General features: G+C 36.9%; 1 protein-coding gene across 3 annotated transcripts in view; it reads left to right on the top strand.

Annotated features, from left to right (window-relative positions):
• ZDHHC15 (zinc finger DHHC-type palmitoyltransferase 15) overlaps window positions 1-18,640 on the top strand; it is a 122,315-nt gene extending 103,675 nt beyond the window's left edge. The window contains exons 10-11 of one of the 3 annotated variants that reach the window (XM_059910310.1): window positions 1,929-2,007; window positions 18,148-18,640. In XM_059910310.1, coding sequence (XP_059766293.1) covers window positions 1,929-2,007; window positions 18,148-18,246 — 178 coding nt within the window. In that variant the 3' untranslated portion in view covers window positions 18,247-18,640. Of the gene's footprint in view, window positions 1-1,928; window positions 2,008-14,755; window positions 14,822-18,147 lie in introns of those variants that run through there. The other 2 variants (XM_059910311.1, XM_059910312.1) reach the window with 2 other exon arrangements.
• Window positions 18,641-20,045: the final 1,405 nt, after the last annotated feature.

Genomic DNA, 20,045 nt, shown 5'->3' with positions numbered 1-20,045 from the left:
TATTTTACAGATGAAAAAGTTGAAGCTGAGGAGGTAAAGTCACTTATGTAAGGCAATAAAGCAGTCATAACTCAACCTAAGTTCTTCAAGATTCCACATTATGTCCATTTCCCTATTCTTTCCAATCTCTGAGAACCAATGGCTACAAAGCAGTGTACATATACTGTTATGGTCACTTCCCATAGTATCAAAGGTTTATGTAGGAATATAAGATTTTAAAGGAAGGGAGGAGAGCTAGGAGGATGAGACAGGAAGAGAAACAGTGCTGAGCCAGCATACACTAAGACTAAAATGACATCATTCTTGGTTCAAGTAAACATTTATTGAATAATGGTAAAAATCACTACAGCATAGGCAATAAGAGCAGGTGGGGGTAGTGAAAGCAGTATAGGTGCAGATGGTAGAAGGAGAAAGTAAATTGTTTTCCTAAATTCTGCATTTGTCGTCTGTTATGCAGAGCCTGATTTTTTTGAAGTATCTGCGTTCTTTCAATTTAGTCCTCACCTGGCGATGACTCTACCTTTGCCATTTTAGCTTAATCTCCTCTGGGAGTGAAACTATGAAGGAAGTTGATAATCGAGTTTTTCAGCTCAAGTTTCAATGTCTGCAAGGCTAATTTTAATTCAAATAATTGCTAGGGGGAAGTGTTCTGTGCCAAATACAAGTGTGGATTGCAATGGTAAAGAGTAAAAGAAACCCATTCAGCAGAATACTAAAAGCCAATTTCTGAAAAGGTGCACTACCAAACCATACCTACAAAGTTCTGAAACAGCCAACCGTCAGAAGGAAACAACAAGGCAAATAGTGCATTGAAGTTCCAGAATTGTCTTTTACACTTATCAATTGCTTTCTTGGTAGAAATGTATAGGTAAGATGAGATGTATGCTCAAGCACTTGCTCCCTCTTTTTCTCTTTTGAGGTGTTTGACAAACATAAGTAATTCTCTGTATATCCTTCACTGAAGAGCTGGGCCAATACAACTGCTTTTTGTTCAGACTTAAGGGCAAGAATACCCTAGGCCCAGGATTCCAAACAAGACAGAATGTTGTGCCCACTATGATTCCAAAGACAGGCGTTCTAAGGGCCACATTTTACTTTTCCACTCTTCCTGGAAGAAAGCAGACTTGTCTCTGGAGTGTGCCTGGTTAACTCAGTGGCATGAGAAGTTGTCAGCCTGCTGTGGCAAGGGTAACCCGCCCTGGCTGGCCTCTATCTTCTGGGATCCAGACCTCACACTTATGGGAGCACTCTGAACAGCACATCAATTTCATAAAGGAGAATGTCCTAAGCAGAAACTATAAGGGACAACCACTGTCAACTTTTTTTTTTATCTCAAAGTGCCAAGTACATTATTATGCAAGGAATATAAAGAAAGTGATTATCTGTACATTAAGTAAGCTGATTCAGAGTGTACTTTGCTCCTCAAAAGGCTGGGTGTTGAAAACAAGAACATTTGTACCATAAATGATGTTGCTTGTTGATTCCAAAGCCTCTTATTTTCTGGATACTTCATTCCTTTTTAGAAACACACCAACACCTAAAGTACTATAACAGCTATCTCAATTATGTCCAGTGGAATAACAAGACAGGGTAATTTTGTGAGTAGCAAGACCCAAAACATTCTATTAAAGCCAAATGATGTTGAGCTGTCATCACAGCTATTTAAGTCAAATACCAGCCACTATTATAGATCAGATAATGCTGACAAATAAAATAATCTTAGTTCATAGTACAGCAGGCTGACAACTCTTGAAATGTGAATGCTTAGACTGGTTACAAATGCTTCAGTATATAGCACATCAGTCTTTAGATATTTGTGGATGTCCGCTGCCTCCAGGGATTGACCGAGAAAGAAACATGCCAATAAATGAATACCCACCCATACAAGAGAAAGGGACATTTGTTTACTTCACTTTTCAACCTTACAGATTATCCAGAAGGATCATCATCTCTTGCTGTGGAAACGGAAACATAGCAGTTTTCACATTTCCTGCATCTCTCAAACAGGTCAGTATTCTGAGGGAGGCACATAGAGTACCACCTGGACTGCTAAGAGGCAGTCTGGGGAGCAGAACTGGAAAAGGAGTAAGTTATCACCCTGGCAAACAAGATGTTGAATTCTTCCCTCTTATATTATTCACATAAGCAGAAGTTCTATACATAATTCCCCTGTGTATTGTACTGAAAAAGACTCCCTTACTCCCTGTAAACTCACACTATTCACTTTGGCTAAAAGACCCCAGGGTATCCAGGAACAGCCATACATCTCATTTCGGTTATTTACTTTCATACTATGAATTATAAACCTTGTCTTAGTGAATTTCAGGTCTCGGAAATGAAAAAGATTACAAATAGTTTCTTTTTGCCTGACTCCATTATGTCAGTTAATAACCTACTCTTACCAACTAACAGGCAAAAAGCACCATCCCTACACTCCAACTCTCCCGAAATGCTACTAATTTGTTCATCAGTGGCAGGCAGCCTTACACATGGGATTCTCTTTGGCCTGGTGAAAAGCTAAAAAGCCTTCTCTTTGAAACATTGACAGGTAAATAAACCCAATGTAATTCAGTATTAAAAGGAAAACTTTAGTAATAAAAATACCATGGAGCTTGAAACTCTGATCTGATAAGCCTTCCAATTCTATTCCCATGAAAAAGCTGGCAATTATTCAGGAGCCTATCAATCTGTGGGCTCTCAGGTCTTCACTTCTTTACCTTACAGAACCCTGCTGTGCACCAGTATAGGTACTATATAAGACCTTCTATATGGCAGTCACTTTGCTATGTACTTTACATATGTTATCTCATTTAATCCTCACATCAACTCTGTCAGGTGAATGTTACTATTCCCATTTTACTTATGAGAAAACTGAAGTCCAGAGAAGTTAAACCACCTATCTAGCTAGTAAGTGGATAACCTAAGATTGCAACACAGGTCTATCTGACCTCAGATCATGCCCTTTCCACTATGGCACTACATTTAAAAACCTGACTTGGGATATCTACTGCACCTTCACTTATAATCAAAGGTTTAAAAGAGGGAAGAATTAAATCTGTCTTCTTATCCAAAGCCCTGATGAAATGTGTGACACTTGTATGGTACTAGAACCTAGATTTCATATATACATGGTGCTTATCTCTCTCATTTTCTTATTTTAGCATTTTACTATGGGTATTCTTTGAAATGTCAACAGAAGTTAAAGGGGAAAAAGTTACCTGGTGAAATAAATTTAGGAAACCCTGTATCAAAATTAGAGAGTTATCTTTAGCATAGGAATTATGCAAATAAGTTTTGTGACTCTCCAAGAGGGGGGTATAGTAGCCCTCTGAAATTATTTGACTGAATTTATTTTCTTGTGTGCAGATCATGGAACTTTGTCTTTAGTGCAGTACTTCTCAAGACTTAAAATATGCTAAGGAATTTTGTGAATCCCCTAAAGTGGAATAAGTTTTTTCCAAACTTATATGACCATGTAACCCTTTTTTTTTTCAGAATATCTTGGGTAAATATTAAACCATAAAATATATAGATATATATTTTTTAGATTTCATTTTATTTTTTTAACATCTTTATTGGAGTATAATTGCTTTACATTGTTGTATTAGTTTCTGCTGTATAACAAAGTGAATCAGCTATACGTATGCATATATCCCCATATCCCCTCCCTCTGGCGTCTCCCTCCCACCCTCCCTATCCCACCCCTCTAGGTGGTCACAAAGCACCGAGCTGATCTCCCTCTGTTATGGGGCTGCTTCCCACTAGCTATCTGTTTTACATTTGGTAGTGTATATATGTCCATGCCACTCTCTCACTTCGTCCCAGCTTACCCTTCCCCCTCCCCGTGTCCTCAAGTCCATTCTCTACGTCTGTGTCTTTATTCCTGTCCTGCTGCTAGGTTTTTCAGAACCTTTTTTTTTTAGATTCCATATATATGTGTTAGCATACGGTATTTGTTTTTCTCTTTCTGACTTACTTCACTCTGTATGACAGACTCTAGGTCCATCCACCTCACTACAAGTAACTCAATTTCATTTCTTTTAATGGCTGAGTAATATTCCATTGTATATATGTGCCACATCTACTTTATCCATTCATCTGTGGATGTACACTTAGGTTGCTTCCATGTCCTGGCTATTGTAAATAGAGCTGCAGTGAACATTGTGGTACATGACTCTTTTTGAATTATGGTTTTCTCAGGGTATATGCCCAATCCAAAAATGGGCAGAAGACCTAAATAGACATTTCTCCAAAGAAGATACACAGATTGCCAACAAACACATGAAAGGATGCTCAACATCACTAATCATTAGAGAAACGCAAATCAAAACTACAATGAGGTATCACCTCCCACCAGTTAGAATGGGCATCATCAGAAAATCTACAAAGAACAAATGCTGCAGAGGGTGTGGAGAAAAGGGAACCCTCTTGCACTGTTGGTGGGAATGAAAATTGATACAACCACTATGGAGAACAGTATGGAGGTTCCTTAAAAAACTAAAAATAGAGCTATCATATGACCCAGCATAAAATATATTTTTGATATGATTCCCTAGGTAAGCAAAATTGACTTTAAGCAATGGTTTTCCCAGGGCACTCTGTTCAAATAAATTAACGGATTAATTTTGTGGGAATAACAGAGTCATGTTCTAATAATAATAGAAAAGTATTTGGGAACACAGGAGGGAAGAATGGGGCAATCATTTCAACGTTTAACAAGATATGAAGAATTTTTTAATGTATATAATTACTACAGTAATGTTTGTAAAAGCCCCATACACAAAACAACTTGAATGTCTATCAACATGAGAATGGTTGAATAAGTTATGTATGTCTATAGACTGGCTGAATGGATACAAAAACAATACCCGTATATATGCTGTATGTGTCTCTAGGTCTGAAGAGACCCACTTCAGACCTAGGGACATGTACAGACTGAAAGTGAGGGGCTGGAAAAAGATATTCCGTGCAAATGCAAATCAAAAGAAAGCTGGGGGGTAGCAATTCTCACATCAGACAAAATAGACTTTAAAATAAAGACTATTACAAAAGACAAAGAAGGACACTACATAATGATCAAGGGATCAATCCAAGAAGAAGATATAACAATTGTAAATATTTATGCACCCAGCATAGGAGCACCTCAATACATAAGGCAAATGCTAACAACCATAAAAGGGGATCATTGCAACAAAAAGAATAAAATGCCTAGGAATAAACCTACCTAAGGAGACAAAAGACCTGTATGCAGAAAACTATAAGACACTGATGAAAGAAGTTAAAGGTGATACAAGCAGATGGAGAAATATACCATGTTCTTGGATTGGAAGAATCAACATTGTGAAAATGACTATACTACCCAAAGCAATCTACAGATTCAGTGCAATCCCTATCAAACTACCAATGGCATTTTTCACAGAACTAGAACAAACAATTTCAGAATTTGTATGGAAACACAAAAGACCCCAAATAGCCAAAGCAATCTTGAGAAAGAAAAACAGAGCTGGAGGAATCAGGCTCCCTGACTTCAGACTATACTACAAAGCTACAGTAATCAAGACAGTATGCTACTGGCACAAAAACAGAAATATAGATCCATGGAACAGGACAGAAAGCCCAGAGATAAACCCACGCACATATGGTCAACTTATTTTTGATAAAGGAGGCAAGAATATACAATGTAGAAAAGACAGCCTCTTCAATTAGTGGTGCTGGGAAAACTGGAAATCTACATGTAAAAGAATGAAATTAGAACACTCCCTAACACCATACACAAAAATAAACTCAAAATAGATTAAAGACCTAAATGTAAGGTCAGACACTATCAAACTCTTAGAGGAAAACATAGGCAGAACAGTCTATGACATACATCACAGCAAGATCCTTTTTGACCCACCTCCTAGAGAAATGGAAATAAAAACAAAAATAAACAAATGGGACCTAATGAAACTTAAAAGCTTTTGCACAGCAAAGGAAACCATAAACAAGATGAAAAGACAAGCCTCAGAATGGGAGAAAATATTTGCAAACGAAGCAACAAAGGATTAATCTCCAAAATATACAGGCAGCTCATGCAGCTCAATATCAAAAAAACAAACAACCCAATCCAAAGATGCACAGAAGACCTAAATAGACATTTCTCCAAAGGAGATATACAGATTGCCAACAAACACATGAAAGGGTGCTCAACATCAATAATCGTTAGAGAAATGCAAATCAAAACTACAATGAGGTATTACCTCACACCAGTGAGAATGGTCATCATAAAAAAATCTACAAACAATAAATGCTGGAGAGGGTGTGGAGAAAAGGGAACTCTCCTATACTGTTTGTGGGAATGTAAGTTGATACAGCCACTATGGAGAACAGTATGGAGGTTCCTTAAAAAACTAAAAATACAACTACCATATGACCCAGCAATCCCACTACTGGGCATATACCCTGAGAAAACCGTAACTCAAAAAGAGTCATGTACCACAATGTTCATTGCAGCACTATTTACAATAGCCAGGACACGGAAGCAACCTAAGTGTCCATCAACAGATGAATGGATAAAGAAGATGTGGCACATATATACAGTGGAATATTACTCAGCCATAGAAAGAAATGAAATTGAGTTATTTGTAGTGAGGTGGATGGAGTTAGAGTCTGTCATACAGAGTGAAGTAAGTCAGAAAGAGAAAAACAAATACCATATGCTAGCACATATATATGGGATCTAAACAAAAAAATGGTTCTGAAGAACCTAGCGGCAGGACAGGAATAAAGGCGCAGATGTAGAGAATGGACTTAAGGACATGGGGAGAGGGAAGGGTAAGCTGGGATGAAGTTAGAGTGGCATGGACATATATACACTACCAAATGTAAAATAGATAGCTAGTGGGAAGCAGCTGCATCACGTGGGGAGATCAGCTCGGTGTTTTGTGACCACCTAGAGAGATGGGATAGGGAGGATGAGAGAGAGACACAAAAAGGAGGGGATATGGAGATATAAGTATACGTATAGCTGATTCACTTTGTTATACATCAGAAACTAACACAACAGTGTAAAGCAATTATACTCCAATAAAGATGTTTAAAAAAGATAAAAAGAAAAAAAGAAGTATGTATGTCTAAATTATTAGATATTTTATACATTTTTGTTCTCTTTTGAAAAGTTTTTAAACTTATTCAACTTCACTAGAAAGAAATGTAAATTAAAATCACCCAAAATATCAATTTTTGTCCACTAAAGCAGCCAGTTTTTACAATATTGGCAAGAACACGTTGAAACACATGCTTTTATATGCGGCTGATATAAGGTTAAAATCTCAGATAATTTTTTGAGGGCAAAATATATAACATATATCAAAACCTTAAATGGGCCATGCAATTTTATCTGATAACTCCATTTTAGGAATGTATTTTAATGAAATAATCAGAGAACTGTATGACCCTTCATCATTAATTTATTATAATACCAGAAAATTGGAAACAAAACTACATATCTAACAATAGAGGAATAGTGAAATAAATTATTAAATCATTATGGTGAACTATTATGTACTGTTAAAAGTAATTATTTTGAAGAATAATTGATAAGATTATGTGGAAAAGCTGTATGAGTTCATTTAATTCTAAAATTTTATTGAGATATAATTCACATACCATGTAATTTGATCACTTACAGTATACAATTCAGTTGTTTTTAGGATATTCACAGAGTCATACAACCATCACCACAATCAATTTTAGAACATTTTATTGCCCCAAAAAGAATCCCCATACTCATTAACAGTCACTCCCCATTCGTCCACTCCCACCCCTAGGAAACCACTAATCTGCTTTCTGTCTCTATAGATTTGCCTATTCTGGACATTCAGTATAATCCATGATTCCACAGAAGCATACGATATGTGATTTTTTGGGAGAAAACATTTGTAAATCAAATATTTGATAGGAGACTTGTATGCAGAATATATAAAGAACTCTTACAATTCTATAAATGAAAAGATAATACAACTTTTTTAATGAGCAAAGGATCTGAATAGACATTTCTCCATATACAAATGATCAATAAGCACATGAAAAGATGCTTAACATCATTAGCTATTAGGGAATACAAATCAAAACCATGAGATACCATTTAATATCCACTAGGATGGCTATAATCCAGAAGACAGATAACAAATGTTAATGAGGATGTAAAGAAATCGCAATCCTCATACATTTCTGGTGGCAGTGTAGAATGGTGCAATCACTTTGGAAACAGTTTGGAAGTCCTTCAATATGTTAAACATAAAATTACCGTATGCCCCAGCAGTTCCACTACTTGGTATATAACCAAGAGAAATGAAAACATATGTCCCAACAAAAACTACTGCATAAATGTTCACAGCAGCATTATTCATAATAGCCAAAAAGTGGAAACATCACTAATATCCATCTACTGATGAGCAGATAAATAAAATGTGGCATATCCATGCAATGGAACGTCATTTGGCAACCAAAAGAATACATGCTACAACATGGGATGGACCTTGAAAACATTATAAAATTACATTTTTAATTTAATTAAAAACTTTTAAGTATTAAAATGTATCTACATATGTAGAAAAACACTGAAAGGAATTATACCAAAAATATAAGTAAAAACAAATTTTTTACATGGGTTACTTCCTTCTCTATCAAGCCTTAATACTTCAACCTCTCTCTTGCCAATATTTTTTTCTCCCTAACTCCATTGCTTTAGCCAGCAAAAATCCAAATTCCAGATTCAATCCAGCTGTCTGCCTTCTCCATTTCTATACTCAGGCTGCTGAGAACCACTACAAAAATAACACAACTGATTATAAATACTAATTGCAGCTGATTAGAAATAACACAACTGAGACTACACATTTGTGGCCTCCAACCTTAACTGGCCTGTTAAGTCCTCACTATTTACCAGTAGTTTTTTCCTTTATTAACCACAACTTCATATAGTCTCTCATATCACTCCTATCCCATATCATAATGAAAGTCCTAACACATGAAATAGGGCTAAAAAAGGAGATACAAGTCACTCTAATTGTAAAAGAAGAAGTAAAATTATCTCTATTTGCAGATGTCATGATTGTCCACCTAGATCATCCAAAGAATCTACAAAAACTCCTAGAACTAATGAGTGAGTTTATCAAGTTCACAACATACAAGATCAATGCACAAACATCTATTATGTTTCTATACACTAGCAATGCACAACTGGGAAACCAAAATCAAAAACACAATACAATTTACAGTAACTTCAAAAAATTAAATAACTAGATATAAATGTAACAAATCATACACAGTATCTGTATGCTGAAACTTGTAAAACGCTGATGAAAAAAACCATGGAAGACCTAAATAAACAGAGATACATACTATGCTTATGGGTCAGAAGATTCAGTATAAGTAAGATGTCAATACTCCCTAAATTGATAGACAACTTTAATACAATCCTAATTAAAATGCTTTATTTTAATCAAATATTTTGTAGAGATAGACAAGCTTACACTAAAATTTAAATGGAAAAGTAAGGGAACTAGAATAGCCAAAACAATTCTGAAAAAAAATACATAACTGAAGGACTCAAACTGTCCAATTTTAAGACATACTATAATGCTACAGTAGTCAAGACAGTGTGGTATTAGCCAAAGGACAGACCCATAAGCCAGTGGAACAGAATAAAAAATAAAATACAGAAATAGACCCATATAAAGATTCTCAACTGATTTTTACACAAAGATACAATGGTAATTCAATGGAGAAAATACAGTCTTCAACAAATAGTGATAGAATAATTGGACATACCTATACTATTACACCTCACAACATATACAAAACTTAACTCAAAATGGATCATAGACCTAAATGTAAAATGTAAAACTATAAAAATCTTAGAAGAAAACGTAGGAGAAAATCTTTATCACTTTGAGTTAGGCAAATAGTTCTTAGATATGACATCAAAAGTAATATAATAAAAGAAAAAATTTACAAATTGGACTTCAACAAAATTAAAAATGTATTCTCTGAGAAGAACATTGTTAAGAGAATAAAAAGACAAGCCACTGACTGGGAGAAAATATTTTCAAAACACATATCTGATAACTGACTTGTATCCAGAATATGTAAAGTGCTCTAAAATCTCAAAAGTAAGGAAACCAACACAATAAAGTAATGGGCAAAAGTTTTCAATGGACACTTCACCAAAGAAGTGGAAATAAACATAAGAAAACATGCTTGATGGGGTTGCCAAGATAGCAGAGTAGGAAGACCCTGAACTTATCTCCTCCGATAGACACACCAAAATTACAACTACTTACAGAGCAGCTATCTATGAAAAAGACCTGAAGCCTAGCAGAAAAGATTTCCTACAACTAAAGACATAAAGAAGGAACCACAATGAGATGGGTAGGAGGGGCAGAGACGCAGTATAGTCAGAATCCACACCCCCAGGTCAGCGACCACAAATGGGAGGAATATCACAATCATAGAGATTCTCCCCAAGGAGCAAGGGGTCTGACTCCCATGTCAGGCTCCCTAGCCTGGGCATCCTGCACTGGGAAGACGGGCTCCCAGAACATCTGACATTGAAAACTATCAGGGCTTAGGTTGAGAAAGCTGGAAGGCCGTAAGAAACAGACTCTGCTCTTAAAGGGCACATGCAAAATCCCACATGTTCCAAGTCCCAGGGCAGAGGCAGTAGTTTGAAAGGAGCCTGGGTCAGACCCACTTGTTGATCTTGGAGAGACTCCTGGAGAGACAGGGGGGCAACTGCTACTCACCTGGGGAATGGAGACAGTGGCAGCAGCCATTGGGGACCTCATTCTATCGTGATAATACCAGCACTGGCAAGCACCATTTTGGAATCCTCCTACCAGACTTAGCACTGGGGACTCAGCCCCACCTCCCAGCAGGCTGACAGCAGCTCCAAACCCCTCTGGGCCACACAGCCAACCATGTAGGAAGCCTATCCCACACTTCAGTGGGCCCACAGCTACTGCACAAGGCATGGCCTCACAGCCAACCAGACTGCGATCAAGACCTACCCACCAACACACCCCCAGTAGTTAGCCCTGACACAACAGAACGGCACATGCAGCCCACATGGGGGCACCCCTAGAGCATATAGCACTGGTGACCTGAGGGGAGCATGCTGCTGTGCCCCATAGGACGTCTCCTACATAAGGTCACTTCTCCAAGATCGGGAAACATAACCAACCTACCAAATACATAGAAATAAAAACAGCAAATTAGACAAAATGAAGTGACAGAGGAATATGTTCCAAACAAAGGAACAAGATAAAACCCCAGAAGAAGAACTAAATGAAATGAAATGGAGATAAGCAATCTACATGATAAAGAGTTCAAGGTAATCATCATAATGATGTTTAACAAACTCAAGAGAAGAATGGATGAACACAGTGAAAATTTCAACAAAGGGTTAGAAAATGTAAAGAAGAATCAAATACAGTTGAAGAATACAATAACTGAAATAAAAAACACTAGAAGGAGTCAACAATAGATTAGATGACACAGAGGAATGGATCAGAGATCTAGATGACACAGCATAGTGGAAATCACCCAAGCTGAACAAGAAAAAGAAAAAAAGAGCTTTTAAAAAAATGAGGATCGTTTAAGAGACCTCTGAGACAACATCAGCATACTACATTCTCATTATAGGGATCACAGAAAGAGAAGAGATAGAGATAAAGGGTTAGAGAACTTATTTGAAGAAATAATAGCTGAAAACTTCCCTAACCTGGGAAAGGAAAAGACATCCAGATTCAGGAAGCACAGAGGGTCCCAAACAAGATGAACACACACCAAGACACATTATATCTAAATGGAAAAATTAAAATAAAACAATCTTAAAAGCAGCAACAGAAAAGCAACATGTTATGTACAAGGGCACTCCCATAAAGCTATCATCTGACTTTTCAGCAGAAACTCTGCAGGCCAAAAGGGATTGGCACAATATACTGGAAGTGATGAAAGGAAAAAAGTTACAACCAAGACTACTCTACCCTGCAAAGTTCTCATTCAGATTTGAAGAAGTGATAAAGAGTTTTACAAAGCAAAAGCAAAAAGAGTTCAGCACCACTAAACTAGCTTAACAAGAAATGTTAAAGGCACTTCTCTAAGCAAAAAAGGCCACAACTAGAAATATGAAAATTATGAAAAGAAAAATCTCACTGGTAAAGGCAAACATGCAGTAAAGGTAGTAGAATAACCACTTATAAATCTAGTAGGAAGGTTAAAAGACAAAAGCAGTAAAATCATCTATATCCACAATAAGTAGTTATGGGATACACAAAACAAAAAGTTGTAAAATATGATGCCAAAAACAATAAACACTGGGGGTGGGGAGGAGTAGAAATGTAAGATGGTTAGAAGGCACTTGAACTTAAGAGATCATCAACTTAAAATAATCACATATATAGAGAGAGGTTGTTATATATGTACCTCATGGCAACTACAAACCAAAACCATATAATAGATACATACACAAAAAAGAGAAACACTAAAGGTAGTCATTAAATTATAAGGGAAGACAGCAAAAGAAGAAGGGAACAACAAAAAGAACTACAAAACCAACCCAAAAACAGTTAACAAAATGGCAATAAGTAATACCTATCAATAATTACTTTAAATGTAGATGGAGTAAATGCTCCAATCTAAAGACATAGAGTGGCTGAATGGATTAAAAAGCAAGACCCATACATATGCTCCCTACAAGAGACTCAACTTCAGATCTAAAGCCACACACAGACTGAAAGTAAGGAGATGGAAAAATGTATTCCATGCAAATGGAAGCTAAAAGAAAGCTGGTGTAGCAGTACTTGCATCAGACAAAATCGATTTTAAAACAAAGAGTGTAAGAGTGTTACAAGAGGCAAAAAAGGACATCACATAATGGTAAAGGGATCATTCCAACCAAGAGATATACCAATCATAAATATATATGTACTCAACATAGTAGCACCTAAATACATAAAGCAAATATTACCAAACATAAAGGAGAACTTGACAGTAATGCAATAATTGTAGGGAAATTTACCACCCCACTTACATCAATAGACAGATCATCCACACAAAATCAATAAACACTGGCCTTAAATATGAATATGTTCAATAATATTGTAATAACTTTGTATGGAGACAGATGGTTACTAGACTTATCAGGGTGATAATTTCATAATGTATGCAAATGTCAGATCACCATGTAGTACACTTGAAGCTAACATAATGTTGTACATCAACTATATTTCAATTAAAATAAATTTAAATTGATTGTGAATATTCTATGAAATTAGTGCCAAAAGTCTTTGTTAAAATATAGTCATTCACATTTGAAAATTGGTAGTATGGCAGTGGAGTTACTTTTAAAAAACAGATATCCATGGGACTTCCCTGGTGATGCAGTGGTTAAGAATCTGCCTGCCAATGCAGGGGACATGGGTTCGAGCCCTGGTCTGGGAAGATCCCACATGCCGTGGAGCAACAAAGCCCTTGCACCACAACTACTGAGCCTGCGCTCTAGAGCCTGCGAGCCACAACTACTGAAATCCCGCACACCTGCGTGCCACAACCCCTGAAGTTCGTACGTCATAACTACTGAAGCCCACGTGCCTAGAGCCCGTGCTCCACACCAAGAGAAGCCACCGCAATGAGAAGGCCGTGCACCGCAACGAAGAGTAGCCCCTGCTCGCCGCAACTAGAGAAAGCCCACACACAGCAACGAATACCCAATGCAGCCAAAAAATAAATAAACAATTTTTTTTAAAAAAGAAAAAAAATTTTTAATAAATAAATAAAATATAGATATCCATTGAGGAGGTGGGGGGAAGGAAAGCTGCTCAATATCACTAGCCATTAGGAAAATGCAAATTAAAACCACAAGGAGATTCCTTTATACCCATACTGGAATGGGTAATTTTTTTTTTTACATAGGGATAATTCCAAGTGCTGATAAGGATGCAGAACAATTGGAATTCTCATACATTTCTTGTGGGAATGCAAAATAGCTCAGGTACTCTGAAAAACAGTTTGACAGTTCCTTATAAAGTTTCTTATAACGTTAAACATACACTTACCATATGACCCAGTAATCCTACTCCTGCATATTTCCCCTAGAAAATGAAAACCTGTGTCACACAAAAATTTGTATATGAATGGTTATAGCAGCTTTATTTATACTAGCCCAAACCTGGAAAGCAAACGAAATGTCCTTCAATGGGTAAAGAGTAAACAAATTATACTACGCAGCAATCAAAAGTAATGAACAATTGATACTCATAGCAACATAGATGAACCTAAAATGCATTATTGTAAGTGAAAAAAATCCCGGTTCATAGCACAGGGAATGTAGTCAATAATATTGTAATAACCTTTGTATGGTGCATAATCTATAAAAATATCAAATCACTATGTTGTATACCTGAAACTAATATAATATTGTAAGTCAACTATACTTCAATTTAAAAAAACAAAAATATTTTTTTAAAGGCTATGTGCTATATGATTCCATTTGTATGAAATTTTGGAAAAGGCAAAAATACATAGAAAACAGATTGGTAGTTGCCTGGCTTAGGGGGCGGAGGAAGTTCTACATTGTATCTGAGATGGTGGTTTCAAGATTCTACACATGTGTAAAAGCTCACAGAACTGTAAACCAAACAAAAGTTAATTTTACTACATTTAAATTTAAAAATTAAAAAAATCCTTCTCTCGGGCTTCCCTGGTGGCGCAGTGGTTGAGAGTCTGCCTGCCAATGCAGGGGACACGGGTTCGAGCCCTGGTCTGGGAGGATCCCACATGCTGCGGAGCAACTGGGCCCGTGAGCCATAATTGCTGAGCCTGCGCGTCTGGAGCCTGTGCTCTGCAACGAGAGGGGCCGCTATGGTGAGAGGCCCGCGCACCGCGATGAAGAGTGGCCCCCGCTTGCCGCAACTGGAGAAGGCCCTCGCACAGAAACAAAGACCCAACACAGCCATAAGTAAATAAATAAATAAATTTAAAAAAAAAAATCCTTCTCTCATGCTTCTCTGGAACTTCCTACACCCTTCTTCCCCCCACCCCTACCATCAGACATCTCCTTCTTAAGACAGTGTCTTCCCAAACTTTGCTAGGTTTTCTCCTGACCATCACACAAATCTACTCATTCCTTAGGGAGTCTACCCATTTCTTGGCTAAAGGGCATACGTATGCTGATAACTACTGGATATGTATCTCCAGCCCAGAACTCTTTCCTGAGTTCCAGACCTGAATAACCAAGTACCTTTCAATTTCACCCACCCCAAAATCCATTACCTGTTTTGTTCCTTCTCCTTCATCTCCCACTCACATCTAATTATTCACTGAGGTGTGTTGATTGTAATTCCTAAATATCTCTGGAAACCGTGTACTTTTTCTAGCCTGATTACCATGACCCCAGACCATGTGTCTGTCATCTGTGTTACTGCAATAGCTTTTTAACTGATTTTCCTGATTCCCATCTTGCCCCTCTTCCAGTCCATTCTCCATATTGCAACTAGAATGATGAAACACTTAAAGCTGTGTAATGGCTCTTTTGTTGGCTTCAGCATAGTCTGAACTCCTTAACATGGCTTACAAGCCCTTTTATGATCCAGCCCCTGTTCATCTCTCCAGATTCTCAACTCTGAAGCTTCCTCTTCACCAGTTCTATCCCCACATTCTATACTTGAGCCACACCTCAACTTCTTTCAGCCCCTCAAACATGCCACTTATGCTTCCCATGACTGGGATGCTTCCTCAGCAACCTCCCACCTCTTCCATTCCAGTCTCCTTCAGCTGGCTATATAGTCTTTATTCTCTAGGTTTCAGCCTCCACATCATTTACTCGGGTATATCACTGACTGATGTCTTTTGGGTGCCACCATAATAACATTATGAGAGCCCTTTTATTCTGTGTTGTAATAGCCTACTTACTTTTCTGTCGCCCAAACTAGATTGTAAGCTCCTTGAGAGCAGTCACTATGTCTTGTTCACATTTTAGTGCCAGCTTCTAGCACAATGCCTCGTACATACTAAGTATTCAATAAATATTTGTCAAATGAATGAATGCGAAGGAGGGAGGGTGGGAAACAGTCTCTGAGATTATAGGTCATTTTTTTCTTTATCCCTTTCTATAGTTTCCAATTATTCTATGATGAACATAAATTGCTTTTATAATAAAAAAAATACGTTAGAAAATTCCCTGGAGGTCCAGTGGTTAGGAGTCGACGCTTTCACTGCCGTGAGCCCAGGTTCAATCCCTGGTCAGGGAACTAAGATCCCGCAAGCCACACAGCATGGCCAAGAGGAAAAGTTAGAAATAATTTTAAAAGTATATTAAACATAAAAGAAAAGAGAAAAAACTATGAAGAAAATTTAAATCACCTATAATCCCACCACCTGAAGATAACTCATGTTAACATTTTGTTATATTCCATCGATATTTTATATGAATATATTAAACATTGAGACCATATTGTGTTCAGTTTTGAATTCTGCTTTTTTTTTTAACATCGTTATTGGAGTATAATTGCTTTACAATGGTGTTCTAGTTTCTGCTTTATAACAAAGTGAATCAGTTATACATATACATATGTTCCCATATCTCTTCCCTCTTGCATCTCCCTCCCTCCAACCCTCCCTATCCCACCCCTCTAGGTGGTCACAAAGCACAGAGCTGATCTCCCTGTGCCATGCGGCTGCTTCCCACTAGCTATCTATTTTACGTTTGGTAGTGTATATATGTCCATGCCACTCTCTCACTTTGTCACAGCTTACCCTTCCCCCTCCCCATATCCTCAAGTCCATTCTCTAGTAGGTCTGTGTCTTTATTCCCGTCTTGCCACTAGGTTCTTCATGACCTTTTTTTTTTCTTTTCCTTAGATTCCATATATATGTGTTAGCATACTGTATTTGTTTTTCTCTTTCTGACTTACTTCACTCTGTATGACAGACTCTAGGTCCATCCACCTCACTACAAATAACTCAATTTCGTTTCGTTTTATGGCTGAGTAATATTCCATTGTATATATGTGCCACATCTTCTTTATCCATTCAGCCAATGATGGACACTTAGGTTGCTTCCATGTCCTGGCTATTGTAAATAGAGCTGCAATGAACATTTTGGTACATGACTCTTTTTGAGTTATGGTTTTCTCAGGGTATATGCCCAGTAGTGGGATTACTGGGTCGAATGGTAGTTCTATTTTTAGTTTTTTAAGGAACCTCCATACTGTTCTCCATAGTGGCTGTATCAATTTACATTCCCACCAACAGTGCAAGAGGGTTCCCTTTTCTCCACACCCTCTCCAGCTTGAATTCTGCTTTTTTCACTAATGCTGAAAGTAATTTCCCATTACATCAAGATGCCATTGTTTACTTAACCAATTCTCTGCTGTCCAACATTAAGATTTTATTCAGTTTTTCACTATTATGAGTAAGGCTGCCAATAATATCATTGAACTTAAACTTTTTCCTCATTTATAATCATTTTCCTATGATAGGCTCCTAGAAGCAAAACTACCGCTATGAACTTTTTAAAAGACCATTAATATATATGGCCAAATTGTTTTCCAGAAAGCTTATACTAATAATAGCTGCTTGAGTACCTACTATATACCTACTATATGCCAGATATTGTTTTAGTTAGATTTTGTTATGCCTGTTTTACAGATGAAGAGACTAATTTTTCCAGAATCACAGAGATAGGAAATAGCAAAGTTAGAATTCAAATTCAGAATTGCCCAGTTTCAAAGCTTATGTTATTTCTTGTGAATTTCAGAAATAAATATTTTTGCATTATCAAATTATTATGTATATGTACTAGAGGAAATGTGGAAAATACAAGTAGAAATTAGAGAAAATGAAAATAAATTACCCATGAATCCACCACTTTCAACAACTTAGTGTATTTCATTGCTCTTTGTTCCAGATAAAGATTCTGGGTTAAAAATAAGTATAACATTGTATATGTAATTTTGCATCCTGCTTTTTTCACTTAATATTTTTCAGTGCTGACCCATACTCTTCAAAAATGTATAACAGTTGCATATTATTGTCAATGGATGTTACCATGTGGATATTTACAGTAGTTTAGCTCACCTGTGAATTTCTTTTTTTCATTCCCAGGACCCTCTATCTCCAATGAAGCTTACAGAGTTCAATGTTGGGAACCATTCTAATCTTCAAAATAAGTCACCATGGCAGATTGGAAGCTTCACAATTTGAAAGCATCCCATCAAATACTTGCTGTGCAGATAGATGTTTCAGGACTTTACAGGTTATTTAATTTACTAGCTGAACTCATCAATCTGGTAGCAATTAATTCAAGCCAGTCTTCCTCTGCTTCTTTCTTCATTTCCCCTCTCCCCATCTGTGAAAGCCTAAATGTAACATATTTATCTTTCCAGAGGCTCTTTTCATTCCTCCTGTCAGGTAAAGGGGAACTCAAAAGACTTCCTTGGAGTCTTTAACTCCCCTAGAAAGACTGTTAATCATATCTATAGAGTCTTTGTTTTATTGAGGGGAATCAGACTAGCTTGCTGCTTGTACACATGTGCATTTATAAGCATGCATATGTGCAGCATATTTACACAAAATTCTTCTGTGGTGTTGTGAAAATTGAAGCTTAAAAAAAATCTGAAGTTTTTATTCAATCATATTTTTTTAATAGCAATTTAAATATTTGCTGAGCTGTGAACACCTTCCCTATATCAGGTACCTAAAATTCAAGAGGGAGATTCAACACTGTGATCAAGGTCCTCAAACTGGGAATTGAACAACTATGTAAAACCTGTTCTCTGTCATAGATGTGTGGTATTCCTGAAAACACCACAGCTAAGAGAGAAGATCAAATCAGATTTCCATTTTATTTAACATAATGATTGGTGTTTTAAAGACTTTTAATGCCAGACTGTGGTAAAATTCTCCAGTAACGTTTATTCTTTTCTCTGCTCCTTAGCTTTATTTTAGCCTTTATGAATTACTCTTATGATGAAAGAAAAACTATAAACCTAAGTTATGGACCATTGGCTTTGTTAAGGGGTTTAAGGGTGATGTTCAGGTTTAATTACAATACTGTTAATAAGGGTGAAGTTTCACAGTTGAAATTAGCCTAAGAATTAGCACTAAAGATACTTTTTTTCACAACAGGGATTAGTGTACAGATAGTGAAAAACCTAATAGTAATATGCCAATTCTTTCTCTTTTTTCTTTTCTTTTCTTTTTTTTTTTTTTTAGTTCCAGTAGTAGTGCAGCCATTAAGATAGTTTACATCCATTTCCCAATTTATTTATAATAAGCCTTTATTTTAGTCCTAGTGCCTGAATCAATGAGTATGGACATTAATGCTGCTTCTCTATAATAATAATACCTAAGAGTATTGATGGTTTTCATTTCTCAGTCAGTGTCATAGTGCCCAGCTGCTAACAATAGAAGTCCCAACTCTTACAGAGATCAGTGAGTTAGAGGCATCGTACTGATAACAAGTTGTTGAGCTCCTAGAGGGATGTTAGTTTTGCTAAATTATTCCCCCTAAAACCTTTTTGAGTAAAAAAGAATTGCCTGCCACAAACAATTCAGTGTTCAGATTCCAGTAGAGCTGTGAATGTCAGCAATTCAGCTACTTAAAGCAACGAAAGACCTGTTCATTTGAATCCTCTAGGTAATTTTGGTCATGGTAAGACTTTCAGCATGAGTTAAATGGATTGTGATTGTGGCCAGCATTTCATTTGAGAGGATACGAGACACGACTAAATCTATTAGGGCCAGGGACTATTTCTCAAACTCAGATGCCAAGAACCAGCCTAGAGGACTATGCACAATGGGTTTCATGAAGAAGTCGTGTATGTTCAGATGGGAAGATTTTTTTCCCCCTTCCTCTTTCCCTTTAAAACACTCTCTTGTTTGGGTTTATCTTGAAAGCTTATTTGATCATCCACATGGTCTTATGTTTGCCAAGGCTTGCCTTATATTCATGTAGAAATGCACCTTTCCTAAAGGTAGGGCTGTTGCTTACTCCACAGCCA

Source organism: Balaenoptera ricei, chromosome X, assembly GCF_028023285.1.
Source record: "Balaenoptera ricei isolate mBalRic1 chromosome X, mBalRic1.hap2, whole genome shotgun sequence".
NCBI classification, from domain to species: Eukaryota; Metazoa; Chordata; class Mammalia; order Artiodactyla; family Balaenopteridae; genus Balaenoptera; species Balaenoptera ricei.
The sequence above is the reverse complement of the archived record's forward strand: the minus strand, read 5'-3'. Positions and strand labels throughout refer to the sequence as shown.